This window comes from Emydura macquarii, unplaced genomic scaffold, assembly GCF_026122565.2.
Source record: "Emydura macquarii macquarii isolate MOO-44397 ecotype Brisbane River unplaced genomic scaffold, CSIRO-AGI_Emac_v2 contig_1451, whole genome shotgun sequence".
In the NCBI taxonomy this organism is placed as follows: Eukaryota; Metazoa; Chordata; order Testudines; family Chelidae; genus Emydura; species Emydura macquarii.
Genome location: NW_027131588.1, coordinates 21,031,660 through 21,049,806, shown reverse-complemented (window position 1 = coordinate 21,049,806; position 18,147 = coordinate 21,031,660). Strand labels below are relative to the sequence as shown.

General features: G+C 45.0%; 1 protein-coding gene across 1 annotated transcript; it reads right to left on the bottom strand.

The window, feature by feature from the left end:
• Positions 1-5,218: 5,218 nt before the first annotated feature.
• Positions 5,219-16,900, bottom strand: DNAJA1 (DnaJ heat shock protein family (Hsp40) member A1). Its single transcript, XM_067553322.1, has 9 exons — positions 16,826-16,900; positions 16,447-16,587; positions 15,659-15,836; positions 14,663-14,767; positions 14,215-14,442; positions 12,495-12,609; positions 8,560-8,675; positions 6,449-6,549; positions 5,219-5,854 (listed from the first exon to the last, which is right to left on the bottom strand). Exons 2-9 carry the CDS (start codon positions 16,576-16,578, stop codon positions 5,636-5,638), a joined length of 1,194 nt encoding a protein of 397 aa, XP_067409423.1. The 5' UTR covers positions 16,579-16,587; positions 16,826-16,900; the 3' UTR covers positions 5,219-5,635.
• Between the last annotated feature and the right edge of the window lie 1,247 nt (positions 16,901-18,147).

The window sequence follows — 18,147 nt, the reverse complement described above, 5'->3', positions numbered from 1 at the left end:
AGCAACCTTCTACACCCCGACCTCGAGCCTCTTCAACTACGAGCATGGAAGTTGCATGGCTGAATCCTCTGGAACTAGCATGCTCGGAATCAGTTAGAGGGCCCTCTTTGGCAGCAGAAAACCTTTCACAAGGGCCACGCACCTAGCTAAGTGGAAGAGATTTTCGATTTGGGCAGCTCAGAAGGGCATCCGACCTGTGCCGTCTTCAGTACCCTCTGTCTTCAGCAATCTGAAATAACAGGGTCTGTCAGTGTTGTCAATTAAGGTCCACCTGGCCGCCATCTCAGCTTTTCACCATGGGTTGCAAGCCATTCGGTCTTCACTAACCCCGTGCTTGGGCGTTTCTTTAAGGCTATATCCTCCTGTGCCAGCTGATTCCCCAATGGGACCTTAACCTTATGCTGTCAAGGTTGACGGGACCGCCTTTGAGCTCCTAGCAACATGCTCATTCCTCTATCCTGGAAAGTTGAGAGCAGGGGTGGCCAAACTTACTGACCCCCCCCCCTGCCCCCCTCCCCAACCACCCTCACCAAGACCCTCTTCCCCACTAGACAGAATTCTCTAGCCCCACCACCCTGCCGCTTGGCAGATGCTTTGAGCTCCCCAGCCCTGTCTGGTAGGCAGATAATGGGGGGCATAGAAGGCTCTGCAAGCCGCACTTTAACGGTAAAAGACCTGCATGTGGCTCACAAGCCACCATTTGGCCTCTCCTGGTATAGAGGTTCTGGGGGCCATAACGTCAGCCCAGGGGGGTGTCTGAACTCAAGACTCTCACGTCAGAGCCTCCTTACACAACTTTCTTCAAGGACAAAGTTCAACTTCACCCTCACCCAGCCTTCCTTACAAAGGTGGTTTCCCAGTTCCATACAAACCAGGACCTATTCGTCCCGGTCTTCTACCCGAAACCACACGCCAAGATTCAGGAGTGCAGGCTGCATTCTCTGGATGTCAGTCGGGCCTTGGCCTTCTATAGTGAGAGGACAAAACCACTCAGGAAAACACCACCACTCTTCATAGCAATAGCAGATATGAAGAGAGGTCTCCGTTTCTTCTCAAAGAATTTCCTCATGGATCACATCATGTATTTGGATGTGTTATGACTTGGCATAAGTGCCTGCCTGTGCGTTGACGACTCATTCCACAAGGGCACAGGCGTCTTCGGTGGCATTCTTGGTCCAAGTCCCAATCGGGACATTTGTGGAGCAGCGATGTGGTCATCTATTCACATCTTTGCTGTGCACGACACTATTACACAGCACGCCAGATACGATGCTGCTTTTGTCAGAGCAGTACTACAGTCTGCGGGGCTTTGAACTCCAACCCCTCCTCCAATGGACCAGCTTGGGAATCACCTACTGAGAATTGACATGAGCAAGCACTCGAAGAACGGTTATTAACCTTCTGTAACTTGTTCTTCGAGATGTGTTGCCCATGTCCATTCCAAGACCCACCTGCCTTCCCCCTCAGTCGGAGTCAGCGGGCAAGAAGGCACTGGGGGTGTGGGGGGCGTCAGCCTGGCCCTATATATGGCCCCATGAGGCGGGACTCCAGGGGGCACCAGAGCCAACTCTACAGATACCACTAGAGGAAAAACCTTCCAGCGACTGTGCCTGCAGCACACACATTTACTTGGAATGGAATGAACATGAGCAACAGATCTCCAGCAACAGTTACAGGTTAGTAACCATTTTTTCACTAAATGTGATTATGAACTGGAAGTGACTAAACTAGTAACTTTGTAAATTTCCTGTGTGTAGTCAGAGCCATATTTCCTGGTTTCTAGGACACCTTTTTACTCCTGCAAATGCCACCCTCCCGCAGCCATGAGAGGAAGGAGGTGGATGCTGTTCCTTCTCCTGCATCAACAGAATTGTTCATCAAATTTCCATAGGTGAGTCAGAAACCTGCCCTCAGTTGTGTGTATGATGAGCAAACAGTTAGGCAGGTGTGACTGGCTGGAATTTGGCCTGTAGAATTGTATTGCCAGGGATGCAAAAGGAGGAATGAACCCACATAGAATATGCGAAGTGCACAGCTTAAGAGGGAAATTTACGTCTTTTCCTTGGGAAACAACTCAGCTTGAGCTCAGCAAGGAATGCACCTGCCATTTTCCATCAGATGAGGTGCGTGGAGTTTCAATGTTAAGGTTTGCCTTTCTATAGAGTCCCTCTAGGGAGCTCAAGGAATGTTACAAAACCAAGCCTTTTAGTACTTTCATGCTGTACTGTTACACAGCAGAAAAGCTCCCTCACCCAGGGTCACAAAGCAAATCCTAGGAGAAAAAAAGCTGGGTAGAGAATCTAAATCTCTGGGTTCCCAGACTTTGTCCTAGCCTGAAAAGATTGAGTTTAGTATCTTAGTTTAAAAACTGAACAGCTAATGTCTATCAAGGCACTTAACTGTTTCCCTTACCGGAAAGCATCGAAGATGACAGTTTTCCTGTTAAATATGTAGTTAGGCTATGGACTACACCCTATCTTGCAGGAGCAATGGCTGTGGAGCAAACTATTAACCTTTAGATTCATCTAGGGAAAATACAAATACATTTTCTCCAGGTTGTTGCATAGCAGCTGGTGTTTACAGTCCTACACCCCAGCAAACACTTACTACTGCCCTGATTATGCTCCTGCTAGAGTTATTACAGCAATAGCTGAAATACATGTTTCTGCTTAGTGCTTAATACTATCCAAAGTCTAAATATCCTCCTCAACCACCTCGCCTGATGTGGCGATAGTGCCCTTTCCTCATTCCTTTGTGATACACTGTTCACTTCACTAGCATGGAATGTGTGGGGCAAGAAGTTTTAAAGGTCATATGGTTGCCTATGATAAATACAACAGACCTCTCCATTAACTTTAACTTCATCTATATGTGAGACAGCTGAGGTATGTCTACAACTAATTACATGACCTCTACACTGAGATACAGCCCTATTAGTAAATCTGCTAGATCTGTGAAATATACAAAGCTTAGACAGCAGGAGGCAAGGAAATCAGAACAGAGAAAGGTAGAAATTAGCTGCAGACACAGCAAACACTTCCCCAACAGATGTAAGTGGACTCAGACTGACAAGCATACAAAGCCTGAAGTGACAAAAGGGAAGTCAGCCAAACTAATTCAGACACTTGTTTTGGCAATGCCCCATTAGAGGAATCCACTGTCATCCCTTATGTCTGCATTATGCCTTGTATCATAGCAGTGCTTAAAATACACTGGGTTGCTGTAGCCATCCTGGTCGCAGGATACTAGAGGGGTGATAGCTTGTCTTTCACTAAAAGAAAATGGTCCACTATCTCACCCACCTTGTCTTAGGGAATTTTGTCAGTGGCTCTCAACCTCTTGAGACTACTGTACCCCTTTGAGGAGTCTGATTTGTCTTGTCAGTTGTGGGCTGTGTGTGTATGCTGTCCCAGCTCTGTGCAGGTAACTGAGACCCTATTCCTCAATTGAATTATTCAGTAAGACCCCAGCTCCTTTCAGCAATGAAGGCACACGGCCAGGTTTATTGTCAAATGAGCATAGCAGAAATCACCCTGTATATGCTACAGGTACACTTAATATGGTGTGCCCCTGACAATGGACCAGCTCAGTAAATGGTGGGATTTTCTGTTCCCCACTTGGCCAGACAACACTGTTTCCTTTAAAACCCTCTTTTATACATTGATACAAACAAGTTGCATACTGCTCCTCTGATATGTGTAGTTGCCACTCCATGATGGAGCAAGGTAGCACCCTTAACTTTGTACTGGATAGTTTAGTCAAAACATCTTGAGTCATACTAAGACTTTTTATCCCTGCTAGTGTCATTTGGAGATGTCAGTGAGCCCTCATTATCTTGGTGCTATTAGGAGATCCTGGTACCTTTCTGGATGGGTTGTGCCTAGTACTTCTTTGGAATGTGTGTTTGAAATACCAGCTGTTCTTGCTAGGTATTAAGAGTATGCCAGCATTCACAGCTTGACTTCTGCTAACTTTGCTTTATAACAGACTTGACTATGACTTTAGCTCAAGCCTCATATCTGGCCTGTTATCCTGAGACAAGTGGCCTTGTATATCACTTTCTACATCTTCCATACCACCTCACTTACAAACTATGTGTTTACAAAGAAAATCAGACCTACAACTACAAAAGTGTCACAGCACTTACTGAAAAATTTCTTACTTTCCCATTTTTACCATCTAAAATAAATCAATTGGAATAGTATTGTACTTACAGTTCAGCATTAGAGCAGTATAAGCAAGTCGTTGTATGACATTTTAGTTTGTACTGACTTCCCTACTGCTTTTTATGTAGCCTGTTATAAAACTAGGCAATTATCTAGATGAGTTGAGGGAGCCTGTGGAAGACCCCTGCATCTCCCCACTGGTACTTTGTACCTGGGTTGAGAACCACTGTTTTAAGTAAGGTAGTTTTATTAAAATGTGCCACTTCAATACATGGGACCTTGGTTCAATGCAGCCCTTTTCTGAGAACATGCAGTTTCCCTCCCAGCAGCAACCTGGGAGTAGACTATCACCACAAAATAGTCTTAGAAGCTGAGCTATTGAACAGTTTTGTAATTATATTGAAAAAGTTTTGCCTACAATAACTGGCACATTGATAGTCTTTCATGAATTAGATTAAGATTATGCACATGGAAAGATGTAGATTTGTTACAAATACTTGATTTGCCATTGGTCATCTACTCTTTTGGTTAATATTGAATTCCCTATACCGCATCATGCATCTTCCACCTTCACTCCAAGTACTGAAGCTGTGCTACTACCTCTAATTTAACAGATCAAGTTTGACCTCCAACTTCACACGGCAGTAGCTAGAAACTACTTTAGGGATTCAGAACAGCAAGCTCAGTCAATAGTTCTGCTTCCCTCACCCACAAATAAGAACTACAAGGTTAAAGTTCTAGCTTCTCCTCCCATATTAAGGAAGTGTGCAGCCACCCCTGTTCACTAATACCAGACAAAGTTGCCTGTGCTTATAACACCAGGAAGCTTCACTTTTAATTCAGTAGTAGATCACAGAAGAATGAAGATGGTAGCAAAAGGATCAGTAAAACCTCAAATCAGCAGCCTGAAGGAACTGATGAGCCTTCTAGTTCAAGTGGGCATGTGACGATTACCTCACTCTGACAAGGATGTTGTCAGTACAGTGCTGTGCAATTGCATTACAGCACGTCCTGATTTGAGGACTAGCAGTACAAATCCAAACATTCACAGGTTATATTCTACAGTCTGATTAGAACAAAAGCTTTAATTTATCTTCACATGAATTATAAATACTTGAGCACACTTTAACAGGGCATATAATCTAAAAGATCAAAAGACCATCACTCAATCTTAATCTAAGACAGTGCATTTGCACACAAATTGCAAAAATTACAAGGCCTGAAATAAAGACAAGCAGCCACAGGTAACTGACTTCATGGTGAACTGCAGCTGAGCTTGCATCCTGAACTTTACATAAATTGTAAAGTCAGTGTTTTTATATTACTGATTTTATTCATTTAACTTTTTAAAAATGTAACTATGGTTGAATATAACAAACAATAGCAAATAGTGAGTGTGAGCTGCTTGTAGTCCTTCACTCATCCACTAACGCATACAAAACAAGCATCACAAGTATTCTCTGGCCATTTTAAGATGTCTGACACTGAACACCACCTCTTGGGTGATGCTCATCATCCTCATAGGCTTCTCCATTGTAATGCTGCCTTCTTTCTTGAGATGGGTCAATGTCCACCAGCTCTACTTGATCCATTTCTTCGGTTACTTCTGCTTCCTTCCTTGCAGGTAGCAGCTTTTCCAATAGAGACAGTTTATCAGAAGAGAGGAAGTCGCTCTCTGGGAAATTTACCTGAAATCAGTAAGAGCTGCCATTAATGAACTTCTCTTGTACTGTGTTCTCTCTACCCCACAGTATTGCTAATACTGAGAAGTGTGCGCGCTCTCGCTCCTACGAACACCTGCTTGTAGCAGACTGTTAGGGCTCTTTCTGTAGCTCTAGGCTCCCATGTCTGCTCAAACAGGGATTAAACGAAAGTCAAGCTAGCAAGTAGAATGCATTTTTGCTTCATTGTCCAACCTCTCGTAGGTCTGGCTGCCTTTGATTATCAGATTTGTCAGATCTCCATGTGTGTGTTATTGTGTAGGCAAAACCTGACACTTCCAATAGAGTAGTTTTCAAAGAAAAGTTTCCACATCTAAGATCCTCTCCAAGCTACTTGAGGCACAAAGTTACTGAAGAAATGTCAGCATCTCAGCTCTAGTCTAAGCAGCATAAGCTGGTGTGCTGGGTTAGTTTACAGAGCAATTTGCAGAACTGTATGCAGAAATAGATTAAGACTGGGTGCCTCACTGTCTTCTTGACCCCCCCATTAAAAACAGAAGTTTCCAGCACATTCAGTGTTGAGCCATGTTTAGCTATACATTTATCTGACTGAACTCTTACCTTGAACTCAATGATCAGGCGCCCTTTCTCATAGGGTCTGCGATAAATTGGCATACCCTCGCTCAGCACACATTTAATATCCCCATGCTTGACAATCTGACCTAAAGCAAAAACCCAGGCACAGGAGACAAGATGTTAGTTGGTAAATTTGTGTGATCTCCCTTTCACATTGTTTTCTGGGCTAATGTTCACGAAGCTATACTGATCCCAGAGACCTCTGGGATTTTCTCCTATAATCCATTTTAAGGATTTGTTCCCACTTCATTAAGGCAGCTAAAATGCTTCCTCTAAAAAGGTAGGGCCAACTCTCCTCTACCCAGAAGTGATCTTAAAAGACTACATAATGTGATTAGAAAGACAAGGTGGGTGAGGTAATATCTTTTCTTTGACTAATTCCTGTTGGTGAGAAGCTTTCAAGCCGAAAAGGTATTCAGTGTCACAGCTAAACATAAAAAAAAAAAATCAAACAAAGCACATATTCTAAGGGACCTTCAAAATGAAGTGGCCCATTAATATCAGTGTAGTCATAAGACAAAAATGGGGTTAATGGGTTAAATTGCTGTAATAAGCCATAAATCCAGTGCCTGTTCAAGCCATAATTTTTAGTGTCTAGCAAAAGTTAGGAATTTAAGTGCCGAGGTTCATCTTTTGAAAGTGTTGTGCCGGCTTCCTTGGAGGACAGAAGTCAGAGAGGGATCGCTGGATGAAAAGTGTTCACTCACAAGTGCTAGGGTGTTTGTCTTATTTTTGTGTTAGTTCATTTTAGTGTGTAGCGATTGTCTGGTTTCATCCATGTAGTTATTGGGGCAGTTAGTGCACTGGATGAGGTATACCACACGTGATTGACATGTGTGGGAAGCAGGGATCTTGAAAGGTGCTGATCTTTGTCGCAGTGGAGGTGTCTTTGCAGGTTTTGCTTCTGTTCTGGCAGTGTCTGGTGCTGCTTTGAATTGGTTTGTCCTGCCCTGCGGGAAGCTTGCTTCAGATAAGCTTGGAGAGGTTTGGGGTTGTTTGAAGGCTAGAAGTGGGGGTTCAAGAAAGGGACCCTCATCCTGAAAAATCTATCAAGTACAGGTTGTAATTTGTTTCAGTGTGGGGTGGTAGGTGACAGCAAGGGTGTTGAGTTGGAGGGGGTTTTGTTTGTGTACTGACGCAGGTTCTCCTTGGGTACATGGGAGGCCTGTTCCATGGTGTGATCCACTTCTCTGGTGGAGGGTCCTTGCTTGGTGATGGTGGTTTTGAGCATGTTAAGGTGTGTGTATCCTGGACTTTCTCCTCAGAGCGTATTCTGTGGCTTTTATCTACAGCCAGGCACTTATGTACCATAGAATACACTCAGAGGAGAAAGTCCAGGATACAGGCATGTTAACGGGCCACTTCATCTTCCCTAGCACGTATTTTAAGTACTTATGCTAACTAAACTATCTTCTATTTAGCTGTTACCTTTCCCAGACCTGAATAAGAGTTCTGTGCTTCTTGAAATCTTGTGTCTCTCACCAACAGACATTGATCCAATAAAACATTTCCTTATGCACCTTGTTGCTAATATCCTGGGACCGACACAGCTAAGACACCACTGCATACATGTGATTGTCCATGCATCCTAAAAGAAGCCCTCCTATGCAGTGTGTTCTGACTGAACAGACATGAAGTCTGAGCCCAAAAACTCCAGTCTTCACAGGACTCAGGACGGGCCTTCATAAATTCTCCACACATCCAGTTAGCTGGGTTACAAAGTGCTGTGCATGTGGTAGGGTCTCATTTTTGTATACCATTCAGAGTGGAGTTAGTTATGAAAGTTGCATCGTGATTTACAAGTTGCCTCTTCCATTGGTTTATTTTGGTTATTAATCTAGTATTTGGTCCAGTAGGACCTACTAGTTAAAACTTACTTTAAGCAGAGAACTTTTACAGTATAAAACTGAAGAGATTTACACTTAGGTCCATCTTTAAAAAAAAAAAACAAAAAAAAAAACGAATATTTGGATTTAAAGTATTTGAAGTGCTCTTTTGGTCCCTTTACTATACCGCTGGAGAAAAAAGGATAATTTGCTAGCTGTATTAGTGTTCAGTAGAAATAAGTTTAACAGCCATACTACTAAACCACTTACCAGGCTGAGAGGTAATAATTATAGTTCTGTTATCCAGCGTTGCAATCGGTTTCTGAAAGCCACATAGTGCCTCAACCAACTGTATGTCCATGCACATGACCAGGTCTTCTCCTCGTCTACAGGAGGACAGTTTACATGTGAATAAATACATTGCATGCAAGCAATTTGAAGATTTTGGAAAAATCTTTGCTAACGCTAGAACTACTTCGTATGGCTTTGCAGCCATCTGATTTTATTCCAGAAGTTAGTCCACCCTTTCGTCCCCACACATCTGTTAATTAGAGGAAGGTATACAGAAGCTTGGGACTTTAACCTGGCTTTGGATACAACAGACCCAGTTAGCCCTACTCCCATGTAATAGGAGTGATTAATGTGCAGCTGCTCCTATGGTCTGCCTTACCCCAAACTTGGGGGAAACCCAAGTATACTCCTGGTGCCACAGCTGGCTCAACTGTTGGAGTTATGATAATTTGAACAGCTTACAGCAGTGTGGTTCTGGTTTCTCTCTCTTTAAAGAAAGGACAGCCACTGCTGCTCTTTGTTCCACTTACACTGAAGACTGGTGCTAAGGGGAGACAAAATAGTCACCTTACAGAAACTGCTTCTTTAGATGTATTTTCTGTAGATCCATTTGGTGTGCATGCATCTCTTGTGAGATCAAATTCTTTTGGCAGTGTCTGCTGGAGCCACACCTAATCTCCTTTGTCCTTGTGCTTCCCCATCCAAGGGGATAATGGACACAGAAGCCACCTCAGTTCCCTTGCTAATCCTGAATCTCAGGAGCAGAGGTGGACTCTGAAGGAGCTGGGATGGAGAATTCTTGAATCAGGTTATTGTAAGCTTAATAAGTTAGGAGTCTGTCAGGGTGGATTTTGCTGTAACAGTCCCCAAATAAATAAGAGCATTGAGGAATCCTAGCTACAACTAGATAAAGATTGAAGAACTCTTCCAAATTTGTGACAGAGGTCTAGGTTGGCTATTAGAAAAAGTTTTCCCCAGGAGGGAGGTGAAGCACTGGAATGGATTACTGGAATGGTGGAATCTCCATCCTTAGAGGTTTTTAAGGCCTGGCTTGACAAAGCCCTGGCTGGGATGGTTTAGTTGGGGTTGGCCCTGCTTTGAGCAAGGGGTTGGATTAGATGACCACCTGAGGTCCCTTCCAACCTAATCTTCTGATTCTATGACTGATCTAGTCACCACATCCAGGGTGTAATTGGTAAAAGGAATGGCTGAGCTCAGGGAACTACTCAGCACGTTCCCCCATACAGCAATGTCTCTTAGGCAGGTTCTGAGGAGGTTGCCTGGGTTTAGCTGAGTGGGCCCTAAGAAAAAGGTTAGATGGTAACAATTGTGTTGCACAGAGTGATACACTTGGATACTACAAACAGGGCAGTTTCCTGAATGGCTTAGTTCTGTCTAAAGAATAAAGAAGAGCTCTGAAAACAAGTTGTCAGCCTGTCCCAGGTTTGAGGACAACCTGTGGTCTCAGCATCAACATATCCTTATGGAAGACTGTGTAAGAGGGCCTGCCAATAGTGCTTGAATATCACCAACTCCTGTTAGGCATGACAGCTGCCAGGCAGGCTGTTTTGAATGCAAAATGGTGGAGAGAGCAGTTCAGTAAGAATTCAATGGGGGTTCCATAAAAACATTAAGGTTCCAGGAAGGGCTAAAAAAGTGGATAGGCAGGAACCAGTCCGTCTTGAAGTTTTGAACACCATACAGTTGTACTGGAGGGTGACATACTGAAGTTGCAGCAAAACAGATCCTGACAGAATCCTTGGTGAAGACAGATGGCCAATTCAAGCAAAAAAAAAAAAAAAAAAAAAAAAAAAAAAAATCTTGGGAATAGGGGGCTCTAAAGGGTGGAGTATTGTGAAGTCCAGACCAACTTTTCTACTTTGATCTGTAGACAGATCTGTAGAGGGCTCCCTGCTACTCTATGTAAAGATTTATTGGATCTCTGTACAAATTACTGAGCCAACTTCCAAGCAGTCAGAGGTAAAGATGGGTGTGGATGGAGGATGTGTCCCAGTTTCCTAGAATGAGTCTCAGACTGGGAGAGAAATCAGTGGCTGTGAAGATGGATGCAATAGGTCCATGAGCCAAAACTATCCGGCCCAACAAGAAGCTATGATAATTACTCTGCTAGCAATCTGCCCGATCTTCTTTATGACTCATGGTACTGGCAAACAGGAGGAAATGCAGAGAAGACCTTGAGACCAGGGAATGAGGAAGACATCCTTAGCAGTTACCTGCTCTGGAGCAGAACTGTGGACATTTGTCATACCTGTTTGCCAAACAGGTCTGTCAGGGATGGCCTAGTATACCTGGTTCTGCCTGAGTGCAGGGGAGCTGGACTAGAAGACCTCTTGAAGTTTCCTCCAGCCCTACATTTCTAGGATCCTATCAGAGGGAGTCCCATCTCTGCTTGAGAACAAGTCTCCAGCAACCCACAACTAATGACTGGCTGATTAGTGTCTTGTGAAGTAATCTGTTCCATTGTTTGTCCCGGGTAGGTGAAGTGGCATGGGAGTTCATGGAAGTGGTTCTAGCTTCACAAGACAATTGCTTCCTGACAGCTTGGGGAGGTGGGGTAAGCTGGCATCCCCACCTGTGGATATACATTGCAGAGGTGTTGTCTGTCAGATCTGTACTGTAGTTCCTTCCAATAGCAGGAGAAAGGCTCTGCGGAGTAGCCTACTTGTCTGGCTACAGCACACTGAAATGGACAGAGGATTCTTTCCAAAGCGCCGTATACTGGACTTGCAGGTGGTTTAGATGGGCCCACCCCAACTGGCCATGGATGTATCTAATGCGTTGCAATGTGAGGTAAGGTACAGAATGGTACCCTTTTCTCACCATCAGGATCACCACCTGGCTTAGGGAAGCTAGAACTTAGACACTCACTTCATGGTTCTAATAGGTGTACATTATGTTGGTGGGTTGGTAAACAAACCTCAATCAGCCTTGGAGAGGATGGAGGTGAAGTCTGTCAAAAACCATCAAGTGAGTGATGTTTGTCTAGTCATCTCAGGTCCAGGATAGGATGTACTGCTTGCTCTTTTGGGGATAGGGAAGTATCAGAAATAGAAACCTTTCCCTCTGAACTTCTGAGGTACTTCTATGGATGATGTAAGGATACTACATTAACAATCCCTCAGTTTCTCATGTAACGTGGGTCACTTAAGAGGATCAGGAAAGTGGGGAGATGAGGGGCAAGGACTGGAACTGGAAATTAAGAGTATCCACTGGTTTGTAGTAAATCCCAGCCCAGGCTTGGGAAAAATGGGAAATACAGCAGCCAAAAATGTGGTAGAGAGAAGGATGCTCTAGCAGGTTTAATACTAGGCTCTCAATGCTGCTGTGGGAAAGGGAGGGGGCTATCTTTTGGGAAGAGTGAGACCTAGAATAATCAGCTCCACCTGGTGCCAATGGGAGAAAGTTCTCTCTCAACTAGCCCTGGTACCCGGTACTCAGGAGGGGGGCAGAGAGAGACAGGCAGTACACAGACAATGCTGGTCAGATGATTCTAATCTCCTAAATCGGAGGAACAAGGGCACCATAAGCAGGATCCACAGAAACACAACATTAGACTTCAGGTCTGAGTCTATCTTGACAGCAGGTTAGTAAGACAACCAAATAGCTATAGCTTAGCAAAGAAGTAGAGTTAAGAACTGGAGATCTTACATCTGCAAAGCAACAAGCACAAGTGCAGTTAGCCTTAGAGCTGTCAAAGTATCTCTGCAAATATTCAGAGACTCTAGGAATAAGCCAAGTATTCACCCAACTCCACAAACCAGCATACAACAATAGCACTGGTTGAGGGTTAGATGTTTCCAATAGGTAATAAACCAGTCCTAAAGCATGAAGTTTTTGGACAAGACAGAAGCATCTTATGTATGTGAGTACAGGACTTACAGCTAGATCTTTACCTTGTAAATGTAGAATGGTCTTTTTGATCCAAGACAATAATGATGTCTCCTGGTTCTAGTCCTGGCTCTTGGTCCCCTTCCCCATGGAATGTTATCTTTTGACCATCCTTCATTCCTGTTGCAAAAGGAACCATGTAATTAGAATGTAAGTAAGAGCTACACTATGAAAATAGCATCACTTTAAGAAGCACTAACTTGTGGTACAAAACAGCTGGAATTGGTAGGCTCTGACATTACATCTACTTTTCCCCTCAAAGCACTACGAAGGACTAACCTGCTACATTTTCATAGCCTTGCATAAAGGCAGTCTGCTCTATGGCAGCATATTGAACTACTGGTCACTCAGTTTAGTTGTCAAGCAGTCCAATTCTTGTTCAGGACTGCCCCGTACAAAGGTCATTCCTCGATGAGAGCAGAACAGCAGAGGTGACTACTTACTATCAATCATCACAGTCCCAAGCTGTTGGCTTAAAGGCTCCCTGTTTTTTCACCTACTCGCTGTTTTGTACATAGCTGCAGCAGACCTACTAGAGTAAAGCATGATTTTGATGCTGTAAGTGTATCAAGAGGGGTTTCAACTAGTATGGTTCTAGTCACAAAGAAAAAGCCATTGCTACATAATCATGCAGCGGAAACAGCCACATTGTAAAGATATGGCAACAGCAATATAGAGAGTAAGGGTGCTATTTCAAAAGGTACTCAACTCCCTTAAGCACTAAGGAAAAACACTCCACACCCTGGAAGCCCACATACTACAGCCATATTAATCAGGACAAATTTTAGACTGAATCATTCAAAGACAAAAAGACATTAGACCCTGGAAGTGTTGCACACACCTTAGTGCCAACTCCTGCCCTCACCAAACTATTTCTTTAATAGTCTCCCTCCTTTAAAATCCTGGGCATGTTACAGGACAGTTCATGTGTCGATGTAGAATGCAGTTACTGGTGAGGGTCAGGCACTTCAGCCAGTTGGTGTTATGCTGCATGCTTGTCAAGCGGTTAACAGGTGACAGCCCAAATTTTTCACACAGCCAGCACTGGGCAGCTTTTGACAAGGCCTATTCAGCAATAGAAGCTTCTTGTATCTACTGCACAATATGGTCTCATTCCCCATCTCCTACCTCTAAAGTGGGCTGTTTGTAGCCAACTCTGCTTGTTAACTTTTGCCAGATATTGTCAAGCCAAAGTAGGTCACTTAGTAGCACCTGGAGCAAGACCATTAGGGTGGCATAATCAATTGAGTTCTAGCATTAAAGGCTTACCCCTGTTTTTATACAGCACATAACTTTAGCAGGTCTGGTTTTTCTTCTCACTATTGGTCAGCATCCTGGCATATCAATCAGTCTGCTTGCCAGTTTCTACGTACTGTGAATCAATCCACTGTTTGCATGTTCAGTAGTCAATATGCAACTAGGCTGGCACTATGGGTTGTCAAGTTAATTCCTACTAGACAAGTGAGCAGTAATTTGCACAGAGCCATCATCATGTTGTGTGTATTTGAAGCCACATCTACCCTTTAGAAAGTTCTGTGCAGGTTTTACCATTTAACAGCAAACTGTATGCAGTACCATAGTTATACGTTAAAATAAATGCATATGTAACACTGCCACTGGGTATTTGAAAGAGCGAGCAATTACTGAAAGCATGTATCATGCAAATTCAAGGTTAATATATTAAGGTATCACAAAATTAAGCCAAGTTCCCCCAGAAGGCATTACCTTTATCGATATGAACTTCTAGAATCTTCTTCTCTCGAACAATCTTCCTTCCGATGCAGCTTTTACACCTGTCCTTAGGACTAATACGCTCCCCATGTCCCTGGCATTCCATGCACACAGACTGGATTTGCTGAACCATTCCTGGTCCTATTTGGTGAATTCGTATTTGCATGCCTGTACCTCTGCAATTGGGGCAGCATTCTACTGCACCTTTTTTACCACCTCGGCCTGGTAAGACAGAAAAGTGAGACTTCTAATTAGAATGGATTTTGTTTTGCCTCTGAAAGGAACTTAAAACTAGAAGTACGTTTACAGTCTACCTAGAACAAAGTTACCTTCATTTAAACTCAGGGTTTCTTTTAACCAGAATAAAAGGATTTTAATTCCAGTGTTAAATTATCTGAAAAACATTTAGATCATAAGAATGGAACGGTAGACATTAACATACCTTCACATTTGTCACAGATCACATTCTTCTGCAGAGCCAGTTTTCTGGTTGCGCCATTATACAAGTCTTCCAAAGTTACTGTCAACTGATGAACAACATTTTTACCTGTAAAGAGCATAATGTTTTACTCAAAATGTCATTAGCTTGGAATGACCATATCTATCCTAATTCTTTTCAGTTAATAATTTACTTAGACCAGGCTTAACTCCCAGTCTTTGCAAGCTTTTTTTCAACATAGGAGTGAATTTGGGTGCAAGGCTCATTCCCTTCTCCAACATAGAAGCAATATCAAGCCTTAACCCTAGTGTTGGTTATGCAGTTAACAGTGTTTTAAAATATTGGCTAACATATGTTTTAACTAACATCTTAAAATCTTGCTCACACTAGTGTTTAAAACATTGTTTTTAGAACAATGCCTTACCTTCACTGCAGCTTCAGAATTAATTCAACGAGCAGCATGAGGTAATTGAAAAAAACGTATGTAGCACTGGTTTCCTCACAGCAGAGTATGTTTACAAGTATTTGTTTCATGAAACTGCTTTACCATAAGAACAGTTTATTAGAGCCTTTTGGCTTAAACATGACTTGTGAAGTCTTGATCACGTAACCTAAGAATTGTTAGATTACTGTCCAATTCTTAGTTCTAAGCAGAAATTTAACTTAAAATGTTTAAGCCAACTTCCCCATCTGAAATCCAGATAATTTTTCTTTGAACAATTTACAGATAAGTAGATCAGTGTTAAAGAAAAAAATCTTATTAATTAAGTCATGATGTAAATAAAACTACAAGATCAGTTTATGCCACATTAGCCATATATTGTTTCTAATCATTTTAGACACTGTTGCACAGCATTAGCAACAAGATAAAAGTGCTTTGTCTTTTTTAAATTAAACAAAGGGAAGTCAGTGTCTATAACCTTACACTATGTACTAAACAGTTATATATTCTACAGTAAGTGGTCACTTTCATTAACATCACAGAAATGGTCAAATTACCTCTCCTCTCTCTCTGCATTCTTCCACCACCTCCAAAGAACATATCAAAAATATCCATGGGTGACCCGAAACCACTGCCAGTGCCGCCCTCTTTAATAGCCTGTTCACCACCTTTGTCATACAGGTCTCTTTTCTTGGGATCAGAAAGTACTTCATATGCTTGAGAAATCTGCTTGAACTACAGGAAACAGATCAGATTAAATGTTAAGGGCCACCTGGAAAGCAGGGAAGGCGCAGTAGGATCCCGAGCCAATTGGGACTCTCTTTTGACAGCGACTCCATCACAACCCACGAGGATTGCTCGAACAGCAGCTAGTCACTGAGGCTTGGTCTACACTTACCTTGGCGATTTGGCGGCAGTCGACAGGAGTTACATAAGTTCTTTGCGTAACTCCCCTCGACTTCGGTGCTTCTATTCGGCGCGCTGTCTGCACTGCTCCGACAGGAACCGCGTGCCCGTCGACGCAGCGCTGCGCCACTTGCCGGGGTGGTTTAACTGCATCGATTCCTGGATCGACTGAGCAGCTCTTCACTGACCACTCAGTCGATCTGAGAGCGGCACCGCCCTCAGTGTAGACATAGCCTGATTGTTTAGCACTGAATCGACCCCAGGCTTGCTCTGCACGGCCCTAGAAACGCAACACACCCGTCGCGTGCCCACACTCCAGCTACACGCCCACGATCCACGTGCACGGGAGACCCCCCCACGTGCAGGGTCCGCGCGACCCCCTCCTCCCCCCAGTTCCACCCCACCCCCACCCCCTACGGGAACCGGCAGGGCCACTTGCCTTCTCGCCCTCGTTGGGGTTCTTGTCGGGGTGGTATTTCAGCGCCAGCTTGCGGTAGGCCTTCTTCAGCTCCTCCGGGGAGGCGCCGGGCTTCACCCCCAGCACATCGTAGTACGTGGTCTCCTTCACCATGGCCCCGGCCTGCGGGAACCGACCGTCAGTGCGCGGACAACCCCCGCTGCCGCCGGGAGAAGGGCGGCGACACCGGTCGTGAGGGAGACGGTGGGGGGAGGGGAGCGGCGGCGCCGAGAATAATCGAGCACGGGAGGGATGGGGAGGACCGACCGGCCACTCACGGCGCGGGGGCTGCGGGGCAGACCTGGTCCCTCCTCGGGCCGGCGCTGCGGGGCTCGGGCGGGCTCCGGGGTGTCTCACTCACCTCAGCGCTGCTGCTCTGCTCTGCTCTGCTCAGCTCTTCCGGCCGCTCCTGACTTTTCTGGAAAGTTCCTTCTGACTGAGCCGGTCTCTGACGGTGCGGCATCCGGGGAATTTTGTAGCCGGAGAAGGCCCGCCCCGGAAGTCCCGCCCCTTTCTGGCGCCAGGGCGAATCCACGGTGGGAAAGGAACGCGGGGGAGGAGAGAGGGGGAGACGCGAACCAATCGCTAGCCGGTGACCTCTCCTCGCCCCGCCAGGGCCGGCCCCGCCAGACTACAGCTCCCAGCATGCCCTGCGGCCAGCCGGGGATTGGCAGGGTGCGGCTCCCAGCGGGCTGGCTGCGCGAGGCGGTTGCGCTGCGCGGTGGAGGTGCGCAGGGTGGGGGCGGGGAGCGGGAGCAGCCGCAGCCGCGCGCGGGGTCAGGGTGAGCGCGGATAGGGCAAGAGGCGGCCGAAGGTCGTGGGTGCGCTGCGCTGCCTGCCCCCCACGAGAGGAGCGTGGCGGGGTGTGCTGCGAACCCCGCCCTCCGCCCAGAATCCGGGGTCAGTGAACGGGCAGGTCTTGCAATGCCCAGGCTCGCTGTCTGGCTCGCAGCCTTGTTGCACGGGCCGCGAACGCTGCATTGCAGCTGCAAAGGAATAAGTAAACCTGTTTGGTATTGCAAAGAACAAAACCAAACACCAGCTCCCTTGACGAGCCCTTAAACCTGTGGGGTGTGACTGGTGTTAGAGGTTGGCGGGAGCTGGGCCTAGAGGCTCCATCTGGCACCAGTGAAGTTTTGCTGTTGATTTCAATGGCGGCAGGATCCATCCCTCACTCCCTGCACTTGGAAGCTGCTCGTTAGGGGTTAGCCATGACATATTCATGCACTTGGAATGCCTTGGGCAGAAACGGCTGTTGAAGTATCAAGTATTAGTATCTGTTGTTAAAATCCCAATTCCACAAAAAGACACCGATTAGACAGGAACAAATGGCAAGAAAACCCTGTAAATTCCTCTTATTTGTTTTTCTGGATCTTGCTGTCTGTTTCGCATGTAAACGTCAGTTCAGCAGGAGGTAGTAAAGAAAGCCCCAAGATGCAGGTGCAGGGGTCTCCCAAGGAATCTATGGTCCAGTTTTTTTGGGAGGAGGGAGAAGGGAATAAAGTTTTTTATTATTTTCTTTTTTGTATACTTTTTCCATACCAGCTGATTGCACTATATCTGGGGGAAATACATAGTAATGGCGAGTTTCTGAATGCGTTATATTTCATAGTGAGGGTATACAAACTACCAAAAGAACATAGTGAGGCTGTGATCCTGCAACACTTCCCTCGTTTGAACACA